The 25,843-nt window shown below is 48.2% G+C and overlaps 10 protein-coding genes across 10 annotated transcripts; 5 read left to right on the top strand and 5 right to left on the bottom strand.

The window, feature by feature from the left end:
• Positions 1 to 1,585: 1,585 nt before the first annotated feature.
• Positions 1,586 to 3,448, top strand: J7337_001320 (uncharacterized protein; the record flags this gene model as incomplete). The annotated part of the gene is made up of 3 exons (XM_044819062.1): positions 1,586 to 2,269; positions 2,322 to 3,359; positions 3,419 to 3,448. The coding sequence occupies 3 exons, from the start codon at positions 1,586 to 1,588 to the stop codon at positions 3,446 to 3,448; spliced, it is 1,752 nt and encodes a 583-aa protein (XP_044686764.1).
• A 131-nt stretch (positions 3,449 to 3,579) lies between these two features.
• J7337_001321 (uncharacterized protein) lies at positions 3,580 to 5,069 on the top strand (the record flags this gene model as incomplete). Its single annotated transcript, XM_044819063.1, is given in 2 exon segments — positions 3,580 to 3,699; positions 3,714 to 5,069. 2 exon segments carry the CDS (start codon positions 3,580 to 3,582, stop codon positions 5,067 to 5,069), a joined length of 1,476 nt encoding a protein of 491 aa, XP_044686765.1.
• An 893-nt stretch (positions 5,070 to 5,962) lies between these two features.
• On the top strand, positions 5,963 to 6,792 carry J7337_001322 (uncharacterized protein; the record flags this gene model as incomplete). The annotated part of the gene is made up of 4 exons (XM_044819064.1): positions 5,963 to 5,983; positions 6,059 to 6,144; positions 6,199 to 6,354; positions 6,414 to 6,792. The coding sequence occupies 4 exons, from the start codon at positions 5,963 to 5,965 to the stop codon at positions 6,790 to 6,792; spliced, it is 642 nt and encodes a 213-aa protein (XP_044686766.1).
• Positions 6,793 to 7,241: 449 nt separating this feature from the next.
• Positions 7,242 to 8,678, bottom strand: J7337_001323 (uncharacterized protein; the record flags this gene model as incomplete). Its single annotated transcript, XM_044819065.1, has 1 exon — positions 7,242 to 8,678. One exon carries the CDS (start codon positions 8,676 to 8,678, stop codon positions 7,242 to 7,244), a length of 1,437 nt encoding a protein of 478 aa, XP_044686767.1.
• A 650-nt stretch (positions 8,679 to 9,328) lies between these two features.
• Positions 9,329 to 10,254, bottom strand: J7337_001324 (uncharacterized protein; the record flags this gene model as incomplete). Its single annotated transcript, XM_044819066.1, has 3 exons — positions 9,329 to 9,884; positions 9,940 to 10,072; positions 10,143 to 10,254. The coding sequence occupies 3 exons, from the start codon at positions 10,252 to 10,254 to the stop codon at positions 9,329 to 9,331; spliced, it is 801 nt and encodes a 266-aa protein (XP_044686768.1).
• A 601-nt stretch (positions 10,255 to 10,855) lies between these two features.
• J7337_001325 (uncharacterized protein) lies at positions 10,856 to 12,350 on the bottom strand (the record flags this gene model as incomplete). Its single annotated transcript, XM_044819067.1, has 2 exons — positions 10,856 to 12,178; positions 12,228 to 12,350. The coding sequence occupies 2 exons, from the start codon at positions 12,348 to 12,350 to the stop codon at positions 10,856 to 10,858; spliced, it is 1,446 nt and encodes a 481-aa protein (XP_044686769.1).
• Positions 12,351 to 13,859: 1,509 nt separating this feature from the next.
• Positions 13,860 to 14,274, top strand: J7337_001326 (uncharacterized protein; the record flags this gene model as incomplete). The annotated part of the gene is made up of 4 exons (XM_044819068.1): positions 13,860 to 13,868; positions 13,931 to 14,002; positions 14,062 to 14,132; positions 14,202 to 14,274. The coding sequence occupies 4 exons, from the start codon at positions 13,860 to 13,862 to the stop codon at positions 14,272 to 14,274; spliced, it is 225 nt and encodes a 74-aa protein (XP_044686770.1).
• Positions 14,275 to 14,527: 253 nt separating this feature from the next.
• Positions 14,528 to 15,756, bottom strand: J7337_001327 (uncharacterized protein; the record flags this gene model as incomplete). Its single annotated transcript, XM_044819069.1, has 2 exons — positions 14,528 to 15,497; positions 15,557 to 15,756. The coding sequence occupies 2 exons, from the start codon at positions 15,754 to 15,756 to the stop codon at positions 14,528 to 14,530; spliced, it is 1,170 nt and encodes a 389-aa protein (XP_044686771.1).
• Positions 15,757 to 16,248: 492 nt separating this feature from the next.
• Positions 16,249 to 19,234, bottom strand: J7337_001328 (uncharacterized protein; the record flags this gene model as incomplete). Its single annotated transcript, XM_044819070.1, has 3 exons — positions 16,249 to 18,008; positions 18,062 to 18,870; positions 18,915 to 19,234. 3 exons carry the CDS (start codon positions 19,232 to 19,234, stop codon positions 16,249 to 16,251), a joined length of 2,889 nt encoding a protein of 962 aa, XP_044686772.1.
• A 334-nt stretch (positions 19,235 to 19,568) lies between these two features.
• RPB10 (DNA-directed RNA polymerase II subunit L) lies at positions 19,569 to 19,967 on the top strand (the record flags this gene model as incomplete). Its single annotated transcript, XM_044819071.1, has 3 exons — positions 19,569 to 19,604; positions 19,658 to 19,719; positions 19,769 to 19,967. The coding sequence occupies 3 exons, from the start codon at positions 19,569 to 19,571 to the stop codon at positions 19,965 to 19,967; spliced, it is 297 nt and encodes a 98-aa protein (XP_044686773.1).
• Positions 19,968 to 25,843: the final 5,876 nt, after the last annotated feature.

The raw sequence follows: 25,843 nt of genomic DNA on the forward strand, positions 1-25,843 counted from the left end.
TTCATGACCACCAGGCTTCGGTCGAACCCAGCGCAACGCTAGTGAGTGTCTAAGATGAAATATGACGATATCGAGGCACAAGTTTGGGGTCTTTGGGAGGTCAGTGGGTGGGTGAACGGGCTCTAAAACTGAGCGATCCTCCGGCAGTCTCCAGCCCGAAAGATAAAGGAGACAAGGGGTAATTGAGGCAGCCTAGAAATCGAATCACCGCGAGGGCCTTTTTCACATGTTGTGGTTGGGTTAGTTCCGATGTTGTTGATGTCAGTCGTTTTGTGAAACAGGGTCTTTTCCGAAGTTGACAGCAATTTCTTGAAGCAGTATGGACTGATCTGACGAGGTTGCTAGGCTGCGCAGTGTAAATGATTCCAAGTCCGATATTTGTATTAGAGTGAATAGGACACAAAGAGATTGGATGTCATTGGTTGTCAAAAGTTTCAAAAAAGTGCCAGGTATATAAAACTACCGGAGCCAAGACAATAATTTATATCTTAATTAGGCCGTCTTTTGCTCGTTTTTCAGTGACCAGTTCGATCGCAGTTAAAAGCATCCGGCCATTCCGATAAATCACAAACCTGACTATAGTGATCCTCACGTGAGGCAGCCTGTCACTTCCAAGATATATCAAAATTCTTTGGAAAAGAGATAAACTAAAAAATATGCCTGTAAGATCAAATTACTTATCTATACAGACAGTTTGATTTTGCATGATGCTATCTATGACCTTTTTCAGCTTGGATGTTCCACGATAGCTCTGGCTAGAGCACAGTATATCTAGCATCTATCATAGACCATGGATGCTTGAGTAGCGTCGATACATTATCAGCGACTATATTAGAGGGATATTTATCAAACTCATATGTGAGCAGGATGAAATCTACAATCACCACAAAACAGTGCCATGACGGTTCGCTTTTATAGAGGGAACAAATATGCATGCATGGATGTTAAATCGCCCTCCACCTTACCTTTAAGCCTTGAGGTAATGACCAATCCAGCCACGCTAAGCCGGATTAATGAACGCGACCCCCTGTCAATATCCCCTGTAGACTCTTCAACGCGTGCAATTGACACTCATTCACCCATTCAACTAATTATTCATCTCTGTCTTGGTTTGAGTTTCGAGAGGCAACAAACCGACAATCGATGGCAATCGTATCTTTTGTACAAATCCGTCGTATATAATACCGTTATCTTGCTCTCTGGTATTCAGTTTCTTTGGTTTCTTCGGCCTATTCTGCGCCATTCGCTCCTATTTTCTGCCGAATTTGCACCTTTAATCTGTCCACACGCGTCTCTGACTGGGTCGACAAACCCGTGTCTCCTTCTCACGTCTCATTTATTATCTACAAAGGTGCTCTCCACAGCAACATCAGCACGAATTACAGCCCTTACCTATCTTCCTTTCTCTTCCCCCTCCTTTTGGTGTCCATCAGCGACTCCTCTTGTGCAGGATGGTAGCAGTTGCTGGCTACCTATAGAGAGGGGCAATTCTGGTAAAAAAAACCTTTGGCAATTCGCCTTCCTTACCAATACAGGCGGTTGTACCTTGCCTTAGAGTTTGAGGGCAATGTCACCAGCCGCAACCATGGCCTCTCATCATCTCGTCGCCATCGCCGCAGGAAAACCTGACACCATCGACTTGACAGGAGACAGTGATTCAGATTACGAACCAGATTCTCTGGGGCCAGTGAATCGCAACAACACTACCACAGCGCGCTTCACACCCAATTTTTCTATCTCAAGTGAGCGCCCATCATCAACAAACGCCCCCGTCAGCCCGCCCAGGTTGAATAGATCTACGAGCTCTATCGCCGCCAGCCAGGATAAACAGCCCTCCGCTTCTGCTGAACCGCCACGCCCAGCATCTTCAGTACTCAAACTGAGCCAGAAGGTGACCACGATAACGGCTAATTCTGATGACGCCCAAAGTATGGCAAAGCTGTCTAGTGTTACAGCCTCCAACTTGGCATCCCGTCAGGTGACGCCCACGCCTGAAAAAGACGGTTCAAAATCAGCGCAACAGAGCAAACCGGCATCTCCTAAATATCAAACGCCTAAAAAGCAGGAATGGGATGTCGCTGCTGTTGTCGAGAAGCTGACACAGTTTCGCCAAGATATCAAGGATGGACACAGTCGCATGACCTCTTATATCATTGAGTCTACCAAGCCTAATGAACGTCGTGTTATGACAGGCAAAAACCTCTTCGCCGGACTTATTAACAAACCTGTCGCGTCCAAGAAGGGAGAAACGATGAGAATCAAATCCAAAGTACTTTGGGTCCCAAACGAGTCCGGGAGAATTCTGCTAATTTTCTAAACAGGAACACACGAAGCTTAAGAACAACAAACGTGAGGATCACTACAGCATCGTACGCATCCAGACAGATGAAGAGCGTGTCCCAAGATACCGCTTTCATCATGTGGAAATCAAAAAGAATATTCTTACACCCAACACAATGCTAACCTTTGTACCCCACTTGAGGGATCTTGAGACCTCAGAGGAGTACAAATACAATGTTTGGTTGCAAGAATTGGAGGATATTGATCGCAAATCTGGTTTCAAGCCCATGAGTCGCGAGGAGAAAGTCCGCATAGCAGTGCGGTCCGAATTTGCATCGACTGTCTTGTTATATCTTGGCACTTGGCTCGACAAGCTCTCAATACCTGGCTGTAACAGATCAGCTCTCATTCGCTTCATGGCAAGTCGAGAACCTGACGACGCGATCACGCCTCGACAAAAATCAGACATTCTCAACTCACATCGCCCTGCCGAGTCTACCACACCGCCCGAGGCAAACAAAGCCGCCCACATGTTCACGGAAGCATTCCGCCGTGTCTTTCATCAGGGCCAGCCCCCGACCAAGCAGATTGAGCTCCGTGATGTCTTGCTTTTGGATGAGTCAGTCGACAGCATCATGGAAACCAAGCCCACAGCCAAGGATGGCTCCAGCACACAGCACGAAAACGAGCATGATGCTGTCGAGTATTGGCTGGGAACTTATTCAATCCTTGGTTGCCTTATCTGCTTCAGTCATTCATGTGAGCACGGCGAATACGATGCCCAGAATTGCAAGCGCACCCTTTCGATTCTTCCCCGTCTTTCGGATACTCTTAAGCGGCGACGTCGCCTCCCCTACAGTGCAGGTGATGCGGTTAATGGCAATGGCCCCTTGTCCCCGCTCTGCAAACGTAACTGCTATCGAAGCTCGCCCCGGCCTGTTGCTGCCTCAACCCAGAGGCCCTGGGATGAAGAGGATCATTTTATCCTTCGATCTACGGTTGTGACCGCCGACCGCAGCAAGGTTACGAAAGATCCCTTCTGCTTGGTTGCCCAGCTCCTTGACCGGGATTGCAGCGACGTATTTAATGAATTTCAAAAGCTGAATGTGTCCATGTCTCCAGTAGAGCCAGCTAACAGATCTCAAATTCGGACCGTCAGCTGGTATGATCGTTTCAAAAAGACGCTCATCGGCGACTGGGAATCTCACACCAAAACCCACGAACATCAAAAACGCGAACTCTCCGAACCTTGTAATCATGAAGGGCCTTGTACCTCAGAAAGCTGTATTTGCGTTCAACATGGTGTCCTATGTGAGAAGTTCTGCGGCTGTACCGTGGAAAACTGCGCCTACAAATTCACAGGCTGTGCCTGCCACTCGCAAGGCAAAACTTGCCTCTCAAAAGGAAAGGAAAGGCCATGTATTTGTGTGCAGCTGAACCGCGAATGCGATCCAGATGTTTGTGGTCGATGTGGGGTGGTTGAGAGAGCCGATCCTGAGAACGCTGATGATGAAGTTCTCCATTCTACCGGCTGTCAAAACTGCTCGCTGCAGCGGGGCCAAGCGAAGAGCCTCGCTCTTGGAGAGAGTCAACTTGAGGGAGTCGGGTATGGGTTATTCACTATCGAAGATATTTCACAGGACGATTTCATCATCGAATATGTAGGTGAACTGATCACACACGACGAAGGAGTACGACGTGAAGCCAGACGTGGCGACGTGTTCGACGAAGAATCAAACATTTCGTACGTCTTTACTCTATTAGACAACGAAGGTATTTGGGTGGACGCTGCGACCTATGGTAATTTGAGTCGCTACATCAACCACGCATCAGAGAGCGATAAGCGCGGATGCAATATCACCCCACGAATCCTTTACGTCAATGGCGAATACCGCATCAAGTTTACAGCCATGCGTGATATCAAAGCTGGAGAGGAATTGTTCTTCAATTATGGCGAAAACTTCCCCAATCTGACAAAGAAGCTACTCGACCATAAGGTGGGAGGGAAGTCTGACCAGGGTAAAAAACGATCGCGGCGGCCCAACGGAGAAGGAGTCGCAAGGAAGAATCCAAAGACGGATAAGAAGAAGCCCGGAAAGGGAAAGAAACGTGCTCAAGCAGTTCTCGATGAAGACGATATGCTGGTGGATACGCTTGGTTTCGCTCCAAAGCCTCTACGTAAGCGTAAGAAGGGCCCATTCGAGGAAGACTCAGAAGAAGAAGAGTATCACCCGACTGGCACCGATGCCTCTATCATGGAAACACCTTCAGATGGAGATTCGGATTTTGGAAATTCAGCAGCAAGACTAAGAAAACGAGCGCGACAAGATGGCAAGGGAGCAGCGTCGAGCCATAATGGCAAACCACGAGGAGACCCAAAAACACGCGGCAAAAGAGGAGGCGCCAGACCTGGAAGTGGTCGGCCGAGAAAGTATCCACGAAAGCTGACTTCAGCTCCGATGATGGAGCATCCTTCAGCTTCGGAATCGCAAGATCGAGAAGACCCAGAAGAACGCCAGATCGTGGCTGCAGATACCATCGTGCCTACTGCACTGCAACAGCCACAGCCAATGGAAATCAACGACAGCATGGAATATATCACTTTTTCAGAGGAACGCACTGAAGAGTCCAGGCTGCTCCAGAGCCAACTAGAGGAGGACAATGATGACGACGACGACGACGAGGACCAAGACGTGGTTGTACGGTCGCGCGTTGATCGAGGTGTCAGAAACCGGCGCCCAACAGCCAAGTTAAGAGATGACGGAGACTGGTTAGGCGGGAGTCAATAATATAGAGAGAGGGCTTCCTAGGTGGTTTGGCTTCATTGTAGGATAATGGGGACATCACAAGTATACAGTCTTGCACAAACTAGGATGGAAATTTCTGGGTTTGGTTGACAGGCTTGGTTTTAGTCGGAAGACAGTTGTTGCAGGAGTAGTAGTATTACAGAATATATAAGTCTCAAGGACGCAATTGGCTCTGGTGCTTTGCGTTATGGGTGTAAAAGGTATACCGAATGGATGCTCCTCAATTGACTCGGTACCTTACGTACAATGTTTCGACTCTTCAAGACAGAATGCTTTGATATCATCTTTATGAAAGAACATCCACCTCTATCAATAGTTATGTCTTCATAATTCATTAAATAGATCCGCACTAGTGCCCTTTTTGTGTATGCAGATGTAAGCCACGAAGGGGAGAAAAGAAAACTGAGGACCTTGGCCCTAAGCGAAGAAAATGCTTAGGCAAGCCTAGCCTAAACTTACGGGACTCTTTGCTAGGTTTATTTTGACCCCTATCTCAAGGCATCATGCTTTCTTGCTTTCTGGGGGGCCACTTAGGCCACTAAATTCTTCAGCTTCAGTGACTATGCCCCACATCCCACCATTAGCGTCCAGTAGGCTCCAGCCACAAGCGATGACGTTGTCGATTCAAAAGCGGGAAGGAACAAGATACCTAGGTGCACAACAGCTCTGCCAGGTTCAGGTCCAACTGACCACCTTTGTCATTGTTTCTCTTTTCACTTTACATACAAATACGAAGACCATCGCAACCGAGTCATTTCCTCCCTTTCTCATAACACAACAACACTCCACGACTGAACCTCTCCTCACACTCTCTTTTGAGCTTCTCAATCTTCCTATATCTCACTTTTTGTTCACCCCTCGTCACCGCCGTCACAATGACGCTCTACTATACTCTCGTACGTTGCCTGTACCTTTGTCAAGAGCTTCAATCACCTAGTTAGCCAAATGGAGTTTCTAACTGATTCAACTAGGTCTTTATGCTTCTCGTCTTCGAGATGGCGCTTTTCATGCTCCTGATCGTTCCCATGCCCTTTAACGTTAAGCGCAAGATCTTCACGTGCGTCAAACACGAGGTTTAGGCGTCTTTACCAGCGGCTAACAAGACATACAGCTTCATCTCCGAGAACCCCGTTGTCGCAAAGATTCAATACTGGATGAAGATCACCTTTGTCTTTATCCTAATTCTCTTTATCGACAGTGTCAACCGTGTCTACCGCGTCCAGCTCGAGCTCGCCGCCGCCTCCGAACAGTCCAAGCAGGGAGGAGGGTATGTTACCCCAAGCAACCATGGCATAGCCAGTGGGCACATCACTAACTCGATTGCAGTGCCGCCGTTATGGGTCACGAGCGCCTCGAAGTCCAAGCCCGCAAGTTCTACTCCCAGCGCAACATGTACCTCTGCGGCTTCACCCTCTTCCTTTCGCTCATCCTTAACCGCACCTACGTTATGATCCTCGAGGTGATGCGTCTGGAGGACAAGGTCCGCGCCTACGAGGGTACTAAGAGCGATACCAAGGAGGCTGAGAAGCTTGCCGTTGCCGGCAAGCCCGGTGAGCTTGCCCGCCTCCGAAAGGAGCTTGAGCAGAAGGATCAGGACCTCAAGACCCTGAAGAAGCAGAGCGAGCAACTCCACAAGAGCTACGATGAGCTTAGCGACAAGTACGCTGCTACCCAAAAAACTGGCGAGTCCAGAAAGGGCATCTAAGGCGCGTATGTTTTATGTCGCTCCAAAGGAAGAGATCGCCCACACAGGGATATCGGCACCTGATCTATTGTTGACTTGCCTGGGCGGAAGAGAAGAGACTCGGTCTGAGCCTGTCAGGGCATATAAAACAGCACCAGACCTGGAGGCAAATGAAGTGCAAGATGTAAAATAGCGTTAACGGTTACTGGATTAAGCACCGGCGCAAAGCTGGCGATCGGACGCGGACAGGACGATCGACCATTTGAGATTGTATTAGGAATTTCTTTATGTATAGAATTGTGATGTTGGATGTGGATGATGGGTGCCTTGGTGGTATGGGTTATCACCAAGGTCTCGCATGCGAATTGCTATATCACTATTCAAACATCATGCTGTTCTTGATTACATGCGATGTGTCCGACCAAATAACTTACAAATTCGCACTGTTCTGCCTTGTTCAGACAACTGTATCAGTAGGCCCCATCATACTTTTCTGGAAATAATACACCATTTGCCATTTCCAATACTGCATACTCAAAGTCATCTTGAGCTTCATCCTCATCCCAGGGCAATAACCCCATTGCACGCATGCCGTCTAGACCGCCTGCCTCACCAACCTCTCTAATGGCCTGCTCTCCTCCGATATTGACATCGCCCGTAGGTGCTCCGGTAAAGTCGGGGCCGGCTTCCCCATGCAGAAAACCCTTGCGCTGATGAGCAAGATATAGGGCATTTGTCTGAGTTAATGGACAGGCTGGAAGATAAATGATTGTTGTAGGAGGGATGTCTGGGCGACGGAGACGATCAAGGGCGTAGACGGTATCGCAGTGCCAGACAAGGTAATCACCAGGGTCAAGTTTTGGTATGGGGATCATGCTCCGATGAAGCTGTAGATGAGGGTGTAATGCATCATTGAGCTCCTGTGGGTAAGACGGCAATGCACCTTGAATCACAGAGGAAGGCGGCTCTTCAAGGATCCAGTTCCCTGGCGTAAGAAAGTCTGGGCTTGCCGGTGAGGAGTCTTTAGGCACAAAAAAGGGCCGCAGAAGAAGATATGCAGTTGTGAGTCGGATCATGGGACATAAGAGAAGGGTGCCATGGCCAAATGGAACTTCACTCAAAGCTACCCAGCCCTGAAACATGCGGAAGACGCTGCATGAGCCGTCACCATTGTATAAATCGCTTGTCACTTTCAGTCGAGTGCTGCTTTCCCATGGATCCCAATCCTCCCAACGACCATCCCAAATGGGTTGATAGGTCGCTGCTGAACCATAGCCATCCGGCTCCCAACGCTCCACGCTTCCTCCGTCAACATATACACTGAGGGAACATGTCTCATCCTCAGGTCTCCTGACCCTCATGCGGTCGGCATAGCTGATGGGGAAATTGGGGCTCACAAGCGCTTCCGGCTCAGACGAGTGCCATAAATTCATTAGGAAACGTTGAGTATAGAGAACGTTCGGATGGGCTCGAGATTTGATCTGCCCAGGAGACCAATAAACCCCGTAAAGATGCGGATCGTGGGTAGGCAATCGTTGCGCCTGAAGGTCTCCTAAGTGAGCCTCGGTATCTGCCTTCCATTTCGCAGCCAGATCATGAGGAACTACGTTCCGAATAACAGCGACACCTCGTTCCTTGAGTCTTGAAGAAAAGTCATTTGCAACTGAAGAGTCATTGAGATCGTTAAAATCAATAGATGGGTAGATATCCGAGCCGGCTTTGGCGATGATGTCGATTTCAGTGTTCAACTTGACAAGCAGTCTTATCCATGAACTCTTGATCTGAGATTCTTTACCCTCAACCAAATCTCTCTTGATTCGGGCAAAGCGAGTAGGGAGAGGTATGGGCTCAGTAATCTGAGCAAACATGCTACTTGATGGGCCATGCCGGTGGCCTTTTGGAGCCATGGTGAGAACTTTTGAGAAGTTGATTGTGGGTAGTGGGAATAAAAGATAACGTTGAGCTATCCTAACCACCCGCACCAGCTGAACCACAGATATATACTGGAGTAAATGTGGCAATCGAGGGACACTACTGGAACAGCAAAGGTAAGAGCTCAAGCATCTTCTCCGAGGAAGGGAAACCTGACATTCTGTGTGCCAGTGTGGAGTATGGTTGTTTTATAACCACGTTTGCATGGTCCGCAAACGTGTCTGAACGCTGCGCGTGACGGTCCACGGCCTCTTTGAGCGTTAAGTCGTTGATTTCATTGTGAGGAATTGTCGTCATGCGGAATTTCTTCGGATGGGAGCTTGGTATTCTTCGGATACACACGCTATACGGGCCGGATACCCGGTCCTCTGAGGTTGTCGTTTTGACTGCTTATTGGGGTGAGTTGTGGTGTGTTATCAAAACGATTAGGTGTAAGGTATAACCGTTTGGTCTTACAGCTTGGTATCATGGACCTAGCATGCATACGGTTTGAAATGGTGGTATTGAATTGTGAGCATCATTCTTTGCACTTTTGCAAAAAAAATAAATGCGTGCAGAATAACTTTGTGGTTTTGTTGCTGTGACTCGAGTCGTTTTGTTTTCCCTTGCGACTGAAGCTGAAGCACTAGATCTTGACACGTTTGGATCGACGAAGTGACGGTTGTTCATGGGTTGCACCCTCTACTATTTCGGCATTTGAATTAACCTTTCTCTTCTTTTCCTTCTTCGCTGCCATGGGCGCTGTGATGCGTCTGGCCTCTTTCGGTGGTGCCACATTATGGGATTGATCCGGCTGAGCCGGTTGCTTCATCAAGACATAGGCCACTTTCTCCACGTCACTTGCTTGCACGTCGAGTCTGTCCCGTAGATCGTCGACTTTGGAGCACAGCATACGGTACTCTTTGGCGTTATACTTGATAGGGCTCTGCTTCCCATTGCAGCATAGCCACCAGAACGCCTCGTCGGCAAAGAATATGACCCGTGTCGGATCATGAACAGCCAAAAGCAAGGATGCAGTTGCAGGGCCAATACCTCGAAGCTTTGTTAATACACCCAAGGCGGCTTCTATGTCGGCATCCTTTTCGTAAGCGTTGAGAGCTTGCTTTACAATTTCCTGAGCATCGTTTGCATCATTAGATGAGACCAGATTCATGAGTGTTGGCCTGAACTTCCCATGGCGTCTGATCTGTATTAGTAAATGGCGATTCTGGCACAGGTGGGTAGACTTGGACTCACAACTTCCACTCCACGAGGTTCTTGATGTCGTCTAGCTTCATTGGGCGACTTTCCGCGCTAGAATTGAAGGCATCCAATGCATCGTTGTATCGATAATTGTCTAGTTCTTGCAGCGTTCTCTGGCCACCTTTGGCTATTGGTTGATATTGATTAGCCGATATTCGTATGAAGTGGCATCCTTGATATCTTTTTTGCTCACTTACCACCCTTTCCATCTGACACTCTTTTGATGAGAGCCGGGTATTGCTTGAGAACTCGCTTGAACTCTTCAAGGCTGATCTTGTTGGCAGAGGTAATGCTCAGCGCGGATGCCATAGTGCTGATATAATTTGACACAGTGAAAAGATGCCCTTTTACAAGAGAGGACAGAGCGAGAGACTTGAAAAAGCCTTGTTTCGAGATTGCGGCTTTCAATGATAGGCTAAGGTAGGAGAGTCGAGTGTTAGGAGAGACGAGCATAGAGATTGAGGAGAAGATGCTAAGACGAACGAAGTGTCTTGGAGAGACGCGACGCGATGGAACTAGACAGTTCAATTCGCACGGTGCACGATCATGCCCAGGGGAGGAAAGAAACCTCAAGACCTTAATCCTAAATGATAAAAAGACGCGGATGAATAGATTGGTATGAATTTAGGACATCTTTACGAAGTCTATGATATCTTACAACTAGTTTATCTTAATATCTTAAAATACAGTCTAATATTTTCTTATTCTCTAAGGTATGCCTGCTAATATCGATACAAGGGGAGGCAAGGAAACTTAGGCATCTCTCTAATTGATTCACCTCCTTATTAATTCCACAAAACTACATCATTTTCCAAGCTACCGTTAAATTCATTCCTAAAAAATAGGACTACTTCTGTGGCAAGATGCCTTGAGTGGCTTATTCATTAACAGAGAATACACCTTTGGCCCCTTAGGCAATCCAGTTATTATCCTCAACCTCACCAACCAGTTTCCACAGCTTGTCAAATACATTTTCTGGATCATACTGCTTCTTCAGCCCCCTCAAGCGCTTCGAGTTTGAACCAAATGCTTCTTCAGCTGAGATAGTCTCAGTACTCACATAGTTCAGATAGTGGCCAATGCCGTCTGACAAGGTCTTGTCGTCGTATCCAAGCTCGCGGATCGACTTCTGGAATCCACGATTGAACTGGCGGATTTTGGTATCAAGACTCTCATCCATCCACTTGTAATTGATGCCAACATTGTAGTAGTTCCCTCGTGAGTTGAAGGATGTTGACTCAACTGGGATCGTTCGAATGGCTTTCTGGGGAATGCACTCTATCATGACAACAGAGCCCTCGGTACCCGGCGTGTCCTCGACAAACCCCGTGAATTTATCACGGATTGATTCGGCGGTGGAAATCTCCATGGGAAGAGTAAAATTGGCGCCACCAAACAGGTATCTACTACCCTTTGCAAAGACCTCATCTGCGCCCTGGTTGATCATAGGATATGGCATAGGCCCAACTTGCTTCATCAATGCCTCGAGCTCTAGTATAGGAGCGAAATATTTCTGGCCATCGTCCTCTGGATTAGGCCCAATCTGTGCCATTTGAACTAGGATAACGAGGGGCCTAGGCGCGTTGGGGTCTGGGCCAGGGGGAGCATAAGTGTAGCCCGTGAGGAAGATTTGCGTGCCGTCGTTTGTCTCTCCCCAGTGGTTGAGAAACTTGATCACTGCAAGCAGAGCCGTGGGAGGGAGGAAAGCCATGCCGCCCCAGATATCACCCTGCGGGAATATCTTGCTGGTGAATTGGGTAACCACGCCAAAGCTGCTGCCAGCGCCTCGTAGAGCCCAAAAGAGATCTGCGTTTTCGGTGGAGGATGCAGTTACGATGCTTCCATCGGCTAGGACGACTTGACACGAAAGCAAGACGTCGATGGCCAAACCGTGGATACCAGACAATATGCCATAGCCGCCATGCAGGATAAGGCCTCCAACGCCAGTATGGCTGACAGTTCCGCCAACCGTAGCTAGACCTTTAGGCCAGAGTGCCTCGTCAATGTCTTTCCATAAGCAACCTCCCCCAAAGGAGACGGTGTTTGCCTCGGTGTCTACCGAGACATCACGCATAAGAGAGAGGTCCAGGACCATGCCCTCGGGTGAGGGAGCGCAGGAAGTTTGCGAAGTACTATGACCGCCTCCTTTGACATTGAATTTAATGCCATTGGATGTTGCAAACTTGACGACCTCACTGACTTCTTCAACAGTCCTGGGTTGGGCTACAGCGGCCTGTGGATTGATTAGCTGGTAGCTGGGGAGCCACGACGGTTTGACGTACGGCAGGCTTTACACAGGTAAGACTCCATCGTTGGAGGCTCTCCTCGAATCCCTCATCTCCAGGAAGTAGAAGACGCCCCTGAACTAGCTTGGTGCTCAACGATGAGAACTTGGTTTGGGTCATAGTTGGTTACTGGAAAAGTGAATGTTCTTAATAATGGTGTGTGTGTGTGTGTGTGTGTGTGTTTGTATTCTATCATGCTTTGCAGGAGCCTTATATACTATTGTACAGGGCCGGTTGTCCGACATCAAGAGTCGCCGTCTCACCTCAGCACCAACTACACGTATAGTGTTGGATACCAATATGGGTTCTACACCTTACTCGGTTTGGATGGCCAGACGAGCTATCAAATTGGATGCGGAGTTGTTTGTGTGAAGCTGAAAGAACGGGCGTTTAGGCTGTCCTGTATAGCGCCATTGGCGGTACGTGGCGTCGTTTTTGGCGGACAATGGACGTCTAGACGAGAGCCTGCATTGCTGAGCATCTTAATTTGATAGAAAGGAAGTTTAATAATCCTGATTTATCCTGATTTGAAGCTTTGTACATAATATGATGTATTGTAGGCGATCCTTCGAATCCTCGTTGCTATGAATGCCAGCGGTAAACTAGAGGTTGCCCGCTTAGCAGCCCTAGCTGTGTAATAGCCTTGAACTGGAGCAGATGAAGCATATCTTGACTTCTATCTAAGCGGGATTCTCGCAATTGGTAGGGCTTAGGCCAGCAAGATGTCAGCTCAGTACGATCGACGAGAACCTACACTAGCTCAAGGCACAGCACAGTAGCTCAACCCAGGATTCTCCACTACTCAGCAAGATTCGGGGAAGTGAATAAGCAAAGGCTAGTTTACAGAGAGTTGATGCTCGTATGAGTCAGTTTCGAAGCTTTTGCCAGTCATGGTTTGGTAGGGACGCTGACAGTGATGTTGATGATGAGTGGTGCAAAGTGTTCAGAGCCTAAGAGCTACCAAAAGTGGTTAGGTACCTATGCATTTAGAGGCTATATTCAGCTGTGACTTAGTAAAAGTGTATTTCGTGACATTTGACCACATCGAATACAAGTAATCAAGAACGGCTCTAGAACGGCTCTGAGATGGCGGTGACACCAACTCTGTAACATAAATAGATTACAGTTTCTGCCTTAGCTACCTAGGTCCTAGGGGAGGAAAAAAAACTCAGGACCGTAACCCTAAGTGAACAAAATCTTTAGGTAAATTTAGCCTAAGCTTAGGGGACTCTTTACTTAGTTTATTTTGACACCCTATGTCAAGGTTCGGTGTTTTATGTTCTGTTACTGTATCCCTAGATCCTTATTAGCCTCTGTTAATGCCCGTTGATGCCACCCTGAATGGAACGGTCGAGACCTTGAGACCGGTTAGATAACGGCCTGTCCGAAAAGGGCGACAACTAAGAAAAAAAGAAGAAGAAAAAAGGCGACCCCTCCGTTTTCCGTTTTTACGGGTTTTCTTCTGCATAATCGCATCCAGTCCAATCCATCCTCTTTTAATTAATTCTTTCTTACTCACTCACTTACACCTCTGACCTTCCAACACCGCCAAGTCTATACCGAATTCTCCTAGTCCACATAACGCAACACACCCTCTCCTCTTCCTCACAACCAGTCCAAGTCGCTAACATGGGTAACGTAAGCTAAGAGGATTCAGATGCCATCATAAACGATACCTTGTGCTGACATGGAGGTTTCAGGGCGCCAAGGCTCAACAGAAGCGCGAGCGCAATGCTAAGGACAAGAACACTGCCAAGTCGCAGCTCAAGGTGGTGAGTTTACAGATTGTACTCTAGAGTTTCGTGTCTCTTTAGCTAACATGACCAAATAGAACGAGAAGGCTTGTGATATTCAGTGCCAGATCTGCAAATCTACCTTCCTCAAGACCACAAAGGCCCCTGCGTATGTCCACCAAAATACCCACCTATCTCCTCTGTTTCTCCATCATCCTAACTAATATTTCCTCTCCAGTCTAAAAGAGCATGCCGAGAACAAGCACAGCAAGACCATTGCCGACTGCTTCCCCAACGTCCAAGTCGCATAGACCCCATAACACACGAGGTGTTGACATGATGGTATCGTACGAGAAGAGAAAAGTCAAGAAAACAACTGGAAATGGGTAAATGTTTAGCGAAGCGAGGCGTACTGTGGCGCGATGGCCTAGACGAGAACGGAGAGACGAGACAAGACAAGACGAGACAAGACGAGATCAAGACTCATGATGAATACAAATTTTACACGGCTCTTTTTTTGCATATTTTTGTAATTTCCCTGTGTCTTCCACCCACTACCGGTACCTAATGAGCCTCTACAGCCTTTTGGGGCGCTTCCACGACTGGTGCCGCAGCCTCCTTCTGCTGCTTAGCCTTTGCCTGTTCCTCACGGATGCTAGCCAGAATATCAGGATACCAGCGTTCTCCAACATCAGGGTGACTCTTGACTCGATTTCGCAATGTTGCCTCACCAAGCGTCTTTGAAGCACCGCCAGCTCGGAATGTGAACTCGACATCATCAATACGCCCGCCATTGCGCTCCACAATCTTGCGACGCTGCTCCCGTACGTCCTCTGGTACAAGACCAACGCCAACTTTCTCCAGATCTTCAAACTCAGCGCTCATACGTACGCCTTGGAAGAAAGGGATAGAGAAGCGTGCACCTGAGCCAGCAGCGGGGGAGAGGACACGATGTGTTGTAGAGACGCAGACACCTTGTGTAAGTGCCTCTAAGCCTTGGCCGATAGCAACGACAAGGGTTCCTACCCGCGGCTCGCAATCAATCCAATCACCTCGGACGTTCTGTACTTGAAGACCCTTGTGCGATGTCGCCTGGAGGAGATAGCTAGTAAGCATGCTGTCTTTGTGAGGACCTACACCCTGGCCCTGCACGTTTCCTTCGATGCCAAGTTCCTTCGCATCGGGATACTTGACAATCTTGAGCTTGTGTTGCTGATCTTGATCAAAGTATTTATTAAAGGCGTCGCTGGGAAGTTCAATGGCTTCGGCGATGAGAGATGTAAACTGAATTGAGATTTTGCCCATGCGCTCCATGTAGTCTGTATACACTTTGCGGAACCCAGGCAACGAGTCCTCAGATGGCCATTGATTGGGTGCTAGAAGGTTACGATATAGAGGAGCATCGGGCCCAGGGATAGGATGCTCTGTTGAGAGATCGATTTGTTCACGATGATCAATTTCTCCAGCTGTGATCTCCGCTGAGAGACGAGAGTAGCCTAGGAAAGAGGGCGCATTCTTCATCTCAATCTTAAGTCTGTGACGAGTCAGTGGACCATCAGATCATGATAATCAATGTCACTCATTAACACTCACTTCTCTTCCTCAGGAATTTCAAAGAAACCCTTTCCAAGTTCAATGATCTTCTGAAACAACTCATCCGAGATGCCAACATTCTTGAGATACAAGAAGCCAACTTCCATCAAGGCATGGCGAAGTTCCTTTAGAAACTGAGGCTTAGTAGCAGGGTCCTTAGCCGCAGCTAGGTCCAGAATTGGAATAGATGTAAACGACATTTCTATATGCCAAGTTAAACAAGCAAAGTAAAGTAGGTAGTAAAAGACTTAATGTTGTAACTTGTTGATAGATAACTTGGTATCTTTCCCTCCAAGGTTGTCATAACCAAGTCAATAGATCGACTGACTGATTGATTACCTTACTATGGCGCGATTGGTCCATCCGAATACACCTTTTTCTCCTCTTCTCCTTCGTCTCCAAATCAAGCCCCGTCCCCGCATCTGCAACCGATTCCCGAGAGATGCCGGGCTAGTTTGGCGATTGCCTCTTCTTTCAATCACGCCGATGTCGGCCATACTCTAGATGCATATACAAACTGAGTGAATAGCTAGTATTCCAGACCTACTCAACGCCGGCGCTGCGATCATCTAACTTCCCAAGACCACATGCGACTAGACCATGACTGTCTAGTTTGATTTATACATACTCCTCTGTAACAAAAAACATTCTAGCTTTTTAAATATGCCTTATTATATACCAATTTCTTCCCTTCATAATGCCGAAAGGGGCTTTGTCGCGAGCAGGCCCGTAACCTTGTAAAACAAATCCTCGATCGGAGGCGCAGCAAATGCTGGTGCAGCGTCAAAGATGTCGGCTAGATGCTGTTGTTGAATCACGCTTGGATGAGAGTCATCATCTTCCATCTCGACATCTTGAGGTTCAGCCACAGGCTCGGCTTCTGCATCGTCAACGTCGCTTGCCATATCCTCATCCTCATCAAGAAGATCAGTCTCATTGCCATTAACATCAGTGCCCTCGAGGCGGAGGTCCTCAAGAGGCTGGACGGTTGCAAGAGATGAAGGGTCTGACCCCTCGGCAACCACCCAGACTTGAGCAGCATCATCTAAAGCGATGAAACCACTTGTCTCAGGAGCAGAAACCAAGCTGACGATCCTTTGAGGCGTGCTACGCACCAATAGGGGCTCGATATACTCAGGCTGGAAAACTGCAAGGAGAGAACCCTCGTTAGCTGGTAGAGCTAAGGCAAAGTGACCGGAAGTGTGATCGACAGCCAGCTGAAGAAGAGCATTGGCCTTGGATTGTGGTATCACAACGCCATATCGTAGCTCATCACTGACAACGTCGTAAACGCGCAGTTCATCTGATAGGATAATGACAAAAGGCGAAAGGGCACGGATAGATCGCAATTGACCTTTCCATTGGCCTTCGAGGGTCTTAACCACATCGCCTGACGCAGCATCAATCAAGTAGATCACACCGGAGCCAGCTGTTCCGAAAGCCACGAAGAGAGTTGAGCCATCTTCCGAGAAAGCGATACTTCCCTGGGGCTCTTGAACAACACCGGACTCAGGGAGATCGATCACGCCGTCTTGAGGAATGCCGTCACCCACAGCAATAATCTGAGAGCAGCTCCAAGTGAAGACCTCGCGACCGTTAGGCCCCTTCACTACAACTCCATTCTGAGATCTTGTCTTGGGGCGCCACAATCGAACATTGCCATCAGTACCAATAGTTGCGAAGCATGTCGAAACAGGGTTCGAGGCTAAGTCGAGAACTGCCTCGTTGCGATTTGTAGCATGAGGGGCATTGATCCTGGAGACAAGGGCAATCTGGTCCTCGCCTTCTTGTGCTTCCCAGAACTTGAGATACACCTCTCGTCGCTCTTGAATAAACTGGTCCTTGGCATCGCTGATAACGTTCTCCAAATCTCGTTGTGATGGCTCCCAGGTGTCAACACTAGCAAGCCACGCTCCGTCAGCTGAGAAAGCTAAGTGAGTAATGACGGGCTCTTCGATAGGGTGGCCCTTGTTCGTGATGTTGACATCTGTTGGCTGTGTACGAGCCAAAGCTTGCTTGGAGACGCTTCGAAAGGTCTCAAGATCGAAGGTCTGAAGCAGAGGTGCTGAGAACCCTCCTGACATAGTAGCCTGCCTGCCATTACCAACACAGACATGTAATCTCGACTGATCAGTAGGGCTAATGGCAGCTGGGATAGGTCGCTGTACGCTCGCAGGCGTTGTCCATGTTCGCTGAACGAGAAGATCCTTGGGTGTAGTGACGTTGATAGCGGCCGACTGGATACCAGCGATATATGCTGTAGGCTTCATCTCAGCGGTAGAAATAATCATGACTGAGTTATCGTCGAGGTGAACAACATATGAGGAGCCATTGGCAGAAACTGTGATGTTCTCCACGCTGCCAGAAAGATGGGGAAGAAAATCCTTCTTTCCGGTGTCCATTTGCCATAGAACGAGAGAGTTTTCAGAACCTCCTGAAATTACATAATTACCTGTGATATGTCAGTACAGTTCTCGATATTCCATGGGCAGTGTAGATTCGTACCATCACGCGACCACTTCAGGGCGTGCACCGCTCTACGGTGCCAGTGAAAGTTTTGCGCTTGAATGGGTTCCTTATCAGATCCTGACTTTGCAAGCGCCTGACTTCGAGCAAGCGCATCATGGTAGAGGTAGATTGAGCCACGGGCACCGCCAACTATGATATCCAGAACAGGAGCGGCTTCCTGTCGCGATTTCTTTCCGCTCGTCGCTGGTCTAGGATACACTCTCAGGTCAAGGGCGCTGACCAAATCGGGAATATCGAAGGTGTAAATCTCGTAATCCAAAGAAGCCAAGTTATCGAACTGTCGCTGTGATGGAACGCCAAAGAAAAGGCGGTCATTAATGGCGCCAATCAGGTGGCCATCTTCACTAGTCTCAAGCAACTGCAGGCCATTGCCAGGCTTCTTCATAACGAAGAGAACCTTGTGCTCCAACTCCGTTGTGGAGGCTGGATATGCGACAACCTCAATTCGGCTTGCTTTATCTGATTCTGCCACAAAGATAATTTCCTGGACTCTGCCAGAGACCATTTTTGTAACGAGGGCCATGGCAGTCGCAGTCTTGGATTGGGTCTGAAAGAATTCGGGGGTCTTGGAGGTTGTCCAGTCGACTTCACAGACGCGGCCGTCAGAGGTAGCCACCCAGACGATATTGGAGTTTTGCTTTGCCTGTTTCATGGCAACGATATGCGCGGAAGCTGCAGCCTTATCGTCGGAGGGTTCAGCTGCAGTAATGGGGATTCGTCGAACAAGGAGTGAATCGGCTGCCGAGTACACCTGGATAGAGGTGTTGTATGCAATAATGAGAAATCTTTGAATATTAGCTAGGTCAGTTCCAGCATTGATGAGACTTACTGCTCATTTTCCGTCAATACGGGATCGATATCAAGCATCCTACCACCCATGGGCTTCGAAACACGCCATCCTGCCTCTGCATTGTCGAACTGGCGAACAATCTCAATCTCCCGAGTTCCAGCCTCCGCCAAAGCTCCAGAGATACCATTCACCTCAGTAACCACACCATTTCCACTTTCGTTCTCGAGCTTAATTCCATTGATTTTGTTCGCCTTTCGCTCAGCTCTTAGCCTCTTGGTTCTTGAATCGTTTTCCGTCACATCGCGTTTGCGCTTCTTGGTCGGGTCGTTTTTTGTTCGAGGGCTCTTGTGGCCAGCCATTTTCGCCACCTTCTTCTCTCTGCACGAGATCAATTTCTTGTGCTTGCGACTTTTTTTTAACAATTCGTCGACGGAGAGGAAAGTAACGAGGTTGTCCTGCTGGTAACGCTTCTACTGGGTAAAGGTTCGCAGAAATTTTGGTCCCGCTTGCGAAAAAAGTGCTGATAAGATAAGCGCTCCGTCGGAAAAATAACGGAGCTAGAATTTATTTTCGTAGGTAGTCCTCCTGCAACGCCGAACTATCGCAAGCTTTCTTTGTAACGTGCCTCCTGCTCTTGTCGCAATTCTGCTGGACGCATCTGACGAACCCGCGCACTCACGATATTACATCAAAATGATTATTCCTATTCGATGCTTTTCCTGTGGAAAGGTAGGATCTTCACCTGCGACGCGCCAGATGCTGATTACTAATTTGGAACGTAGGTCACTGGTGACCTCTGGGAGCGCTATCTTCAACTGATCGCAGATCCCCGTAAGACCGATGGGTAAGCTGGCACTTTCTACTTTATGCGGCTGGAAATCTAACGAGCGTAGCGACGCTATGGACGAGCTCGGTCTGAAGCGATACTGCTGCCGCCGCATGATCATGACCCACGTTGATCTTATTGAGAAGCTTCTCAAGTACGACACGGCCACCCAGATCCCATCCCATACGCAATCTCTAACCCTCTTTAGGTACACTCCCGATGGACGAAGCGAGAAGAAGCAGAACCTTGGCGTTCAATACTCATAGAATGCGTAGTGGCAAAGAAGCAGCGAAAGAATGGTTGTACATGGTTTGGCGTTTAAGGGAATCTTGCCGAAATATGTCACTTTGACGGCGCAAGGAAGGCAATGAATTGATCAGTTTCAAATACGGGAGCACGAGTCCTCATAATCTACAGTGACCTATACAGACACTTTCGAGAATGTCAATATTGATCAGTGTTTTCACTGAAACTTTTCCACTATCCTTACTCATGCTTCCCTCCATAAGACGCGGTTGGCTCTTGGTCGGCCCTTGGTCCTGCATGTATTCCCTTTTGGCAGGAGGTCCTTATGCACTCCTCAGAGCAAGAAAACTTCTAACATGAAATCAGGGTGCTAAAATCAACCGGTCTAACAGTGGCTTGCTAAGAAATACTAAACTAAACCCAATTCTTTTCGTTACTAGATAGAGGTCCTAAGTTTTCTTGCCTCTGAAGGGCACTATGCCATTGACTACTGGGATTTAATCCTCAGACTACGGAGTACAACTGCAAGACTCCCACCCTTGCTGAGGCCTGTGCGCAAAGAGCGGTGGATGTTAAGTTGCGGCGAAGAACAACAAGCAAGAATCAGGAGATGGCCCATGTTTGTTAGACAGCATGCCAACATCTATGGGCAGCCAGAAGAGGCTAGTTAAACTGGCGCGCATATTCTCAGTCTCACCTGATTAACCAGGTGTTGGAATTCAGTTATCTTGTTTGCCTCTACGGTATGGCCTCACTTGAAAATCTCGAAAATTCACTCAAATGTGTTGGTTGTCTTCAAAGCTTGCAGAAGTGTGCAATGGCATCGAGCCAACAGCCTTTTGCAAGGCCAACGAGGATGACAACACATCCGGATGTTGGTTGAAGCTCTTGCGTCCCTGGGGTCTATACCTGTTCTATTATAGCAGGGTTACCCTTTTGCTGTCGATCCTGTAACTTATTGCCCTAATAGTACTGGACAACGGTGTAGGGGAATGCGACGTTTTCACTCTACATCGTGATACCTTTCTACCAGGAGCTAAAGTGAATGCAGTTTCCCTTCTGAAGCGAGACCGAGAACAATTCAACAGGGTTGTCCTAATCTATGGATCCAAAGCAATAAAAAGCTTGTCGTAAAGATACTTAAGAATTTGGCTGGCCTTTTGCTATTTGAGTGATAAGGATGGTGATGTCTATATGGTAGTTTTATTAGCACGAGAATTACCTCTTCTCAAGAACCATTATTTGAGTTCCGGCTCTTGAACTACTTTGCAATTGTATGCAAGCCAGTTACCATGCCTGAGTCTCATAACCTGTGACTTGGGCCTGGTTTCCATGAGACCGGGAGTTTCTGAAGGCCAATACACTAGCGGGTGATCTCTCTTTGAGGCCCGTCATGAATTTCCAATCTTGGCTGGGTCGCTCGACCTATTGAGTGCCTCAAGCCGCCCTGCTATCAGCGGCGTAGACATCTCAGAGAGTCATGGAGCAGACAATGTAAGAAAGACAAAGAGGCGTTGGCTCGGAAGAGCCCGTCTACCCCGTCTAGTGTGTGTGGCTGTTCGGGCCGCAAGTGCATGGGTAACGATGTATTTCATGGACAGATGTGCTGTGATATAGTAACGACAATTCAGAATACTTCATGCAGTCGGAAAGCACTTGTGTACCACACACAAGCGACCTGGTTCTAGTAACAAGCTTGGCCAACAACCGCATTTTTCTTTTTCTTATGCTGATCGACCAACACGATCTTCATCCTAGACAGGCAGCACAGACGGACTGGTTACCGCAAGTGGAAAGCTTGAGTCATCAAGTTGTACAACACATTAAACAAACAACCTCGAGCCAAAGAGAAGAGTGTCAAAGTGTCAAAGGTCTAGTCAGGCTGGCGCTTATGCACTGCATTCTGTGCTTCCCTCCGTGGCTTTCTCATGCGTACTCGGAAGTTCACTTCGGGCTCAAAGCTGTTGTCACGGTGTTTCGTGAATCTATTCAATATGTTAAAAGCATATCTTCATATGTTGTGTATTGGCGATGTACGTAGCCCTCCTTGCTGGGTCACATCTGCATATTCTGACCTCTACGGCGGTGGACGGCGGGATGTGTTCCGGAAGGGGTAAACCCATACCGCAACCCTGTTCTTGGGTTCGAGAAAAGGATCGAGAAAGATCCCTGGCTTAGAGGAGCACAAAGCTTTTACCATTCAGAATTCCGAGGTGAACTCGTGGAGCTGTCAAGGGTGCATCAACACATTCAACCGTTTAACAAGGACTGGGAGTCCCCGCACCGGCTGGATGGATTGGCGATCGTTAATGCAATTCCGAGAATCTGTCTAGCGCTGTGATAACTAAAACAACGCAACAAGCGTTAGGTTATCACCACGCTAAATTGGCTACAGGATTCAGACCCCAGACGATGCCGTCTGTCATAACATGGCCTTGGTAAGTAAGAAAACTCAGACCTGAATATAGAGTGTTAAAATAAACCCAGTAAAAGGTATCATAAATTTATGCCAAGTTACCTAAGCCTTTTCGTCATTTAGGGTCAAGTTCCTGGGTTTTTTCCCCTCATGGGTAGTAGCAAATAATACAGTCTTGGCCGCGTAGGCTTTCCTCTTGCCGTAAACCTAGCCGAGTGTTCAGTCTAAAGAGCTTTGGAAACCTCCTTTTAGTTTTCATGAGCCTGGTGGCTAGTAGTGTTGGTCTGATTGTAAGCGGATGGATTTGCCATTTTTTCTAAATTGGAACAGAATCACATATTATGGTGTTAGGTCTCTGGCAGTCATAAACAAGAACGAACAGAAGGTGATTGTTTATGTGTACTTCGTCCGTTCTCCCTTGAAGTGGCCGGACAGTAAGTGAGTGATGGGTTCTAGAGGCCATGGCGATTAGGCTTGAAAAGCCAGGGGGGTAGAGAATGACTAGAGGGTCTAGCCCATGCATATTCTAACAATCTTTTCGAATCTTATGTTGTTGCTTTGCCAAACTGCTGGCATCTGGACATTGCTGAACTACCTGCCATGTTCCAGAGCAAGCGAACTGTGCATTACAAAGGACATACTGCAACCCCGGGTGGGGCCACCGGCTCGTTTTAGCGTTGCCAAAGCCGCCGTGACCAGACTGCTGGGTTCGCCGGGTTCTGAGGTTTGGGTTGTTGATTGGCTTGTTCTATATCCTGGTCGTATCCCTGCGAGCCCAGGGCGTTTAGAAGCACCATCTCGAAGACCTAGCATTACAATGGGTAGTACGTATGGCCATTGACTTCTGGAGTAATGAGGAGAGGGGGCCACTCCTCGAGCTAACTATAGAAGCGAACGAAGAATTCTACCTCAGAGTTGTTCTACTCCATCCTCAGGTAATTTGGATGGAGTATTACTTGAAAAGCAATGGAGACTGTAGCACCAACAGATCTTTTGAGGGTCACTGATAAAGCATCTAAGTCGGACGCTGTCAGCCAGCTGAATGATCAGTCGCGGCACACGCTCTTAAACAAAGTAACCCTAGATCAGGTTGGGCGTTGTCCCCAAAATTCAAGAGTCTACAGTACGTTCTTTCTAAACATGAAGCCGGTTGGGATTCCGATTTTAGGTTGTCGATCATGCTGAATACGTATACAGCATTAGGTGTCACATTCCGTACCGTTGATGCCGTGCAGCGGGCCATGGCACATGGCACGACTCTGTACCCATATTCCTGTACAGCTGAACTTGGGAGGAAAGCTCGGAGGTGTATGTATTGTAGCTTGTCGAACATAAAGTACCACGAAGCATAGCATTGGCCAGTTCCAGGTCGTTGGTGGAAGCAATGCAAGTGGGGGACTTCGGAGGATTGGCCAGTCCCACCATGAGTTAAGCGCCGACGCCTGTCCTTTTCTTAATATGCCCCACGAGTTTTGGAGCCACGATCCATCCACCCTGGCCAACTGTCTGGGGTTTGACTGGCTCCTTGTCATGGACGGGCGGCTGGAAGTTCTCTCTTACGGTTATCTTGTAGCGGTGCAGAGCTGTTAAGTTGAGCGCAAAGTGACGGGCAGGTATACTTGCAGAAGTAGTTGCTTTCAGTTGTTTAGCATGATCGGCAAATTGGGACGAAGGGGCTGTCAACTGACTTATGCTGCTATACAAAAATATGGAATAATGATTCAAGGATGAAAAGACAGCCCGAAGGTGGAAGTTATCCCTATACCTAACCTCGGCCGGCCACCTGGCTTGATTAAGGTAGCTGGCATCGATTGTGCCTACCACGGGAACACTGATGATTGAGATCTGTACGTAGGGCAGGTGCTAACCATAGTGGGCCTCCCGTCCCCTGATCCATGGCCCATTCGTCAACCAGCTACCTAGCCAGCCTCTCCTTCCACCAACGGTAATGCTATAGACTTACACGACGGTGTTGAGGTCAGCCGTTTCCTTGAGAGATATTTACCTAGGTATTTTCTCAGCCCACCACCAGTGTTAATGTCATCTGCAATTGAATCAATTCGGGATTCCTGAGCAAGCACCATCATTGGATTGAATCGACTTCTACATGATAAGAGTCACTGCAATACACACAGGGGAGTCATCAACAGGTTGCGTTGACCACACCCTATTCTACCGTAAGGTACTCAGCACAATAGCCAGAGACAAGAAGACCTTGTTGAAAGTCGCTTGAAGTGGTCCGGGAGGGCAGGCTGCTCATGATTAGCCGCTCCATCCATTCACCCTAAGCATCCAATTTCAACACCCCGATGCTGCAAGTTGACGGCTTCTGCCACACCTTGATATATTGAGCTTAGATCCAAGCCTTTCAAAGCACTTGGGAAACCCATCTCGGGACCGTATTGGCACTCATCAGCATCAACCCATCACCTCGGCAGAATTTCTTGGTCTCACTGTTCAGGAGAAACCCAGCAACTACTTAAGTCAACATCTCTGGCCCCCAACTTCACCCTCCTCTCTAGGTCCCATTTGGCTGCGGCTTGATCCACACAACTGGCCCACCGGCTCGCTGCCTTGTCTCGGCAAGACAATTCAGACTTTCAGATTGTCTTGGCTGTATGTACTCTCTTTTAGCTAAGTAGGTACTCTCCAGGAGCATCGAGTGTCACAGGTTGCGTCCTAGCCGCAGAGCCCCCTCCTGCTACCAGCTTGATCGATATCCACACCTCCCATATTCCATCAGCTGGGCCACGCCCCATTCATGATCCAACCGTCTTTTGGTTCACGTTCTCCGACATTCTATATTTTCCTGTTCTATCTGGTGAACCATTCACAAACATAAATCTGGTCAAGGCATAATCGCAGTCTTTGGATTACTCAAAGAATTGCATTGCTTCAATTCCATCGACGAAGCAATTCTCTGAGACCTCATACACAACACCTATTCAACAACTATCGCGTCTCTTTGTTTCCCACCGCGCCAACCATCGCGCTCCCGACAAGCGCCAGCTGCATGTACGGTCCCCCCCATAACAAACTCAAGGCAGCTCACCAGGATAGGTAGCAAACAGGTAGCAAGGTAGCAAGGTAGCAAGCTTCCGAAGCCAGCTCACAGCTACCAGAGGTGGCATCAACAAATATCTTGAACGCTGCCGCCTGCTTATTCGTTACTTGGCTCTCGCAGCACCAAGAGCTACAATTGAGTACCTGACCCATAACACCCCAATGTAGCAGGGCTGCGAGAACAAGGGACCCGGTCTCACGAACCCCTGTCAAACTGGCGTCTGTCTGTCTGCCTTAGTCCGTTGTTGCAACCGCTGGTGCTCCAGCTTTTGGCTCTGCCTGTTTCTTTAAACCTTTCCCCCTCCATTCTGACCATTCTCTCTCTTCGGTTCGGCTTTTGGTGAGCTGGTTTAGTTGGACGAACTTGCTTGCTTCATTCATCGTTGGAGTGTCATTGAGCCCTTCATTCAGCATCTG

Source organism: Fusarium musae, chromosome 1 (assembly GCF_019915245.1).
Source record: "Fusarium musae strain F31 chromosome 1, whole genome shotgun sequence".
NCBI lineage: Eukaryota > Fungi > Ascomycota > Sordariomycetes > Hypocreales > Nectriaceae > Fusarium > Fusarium musae.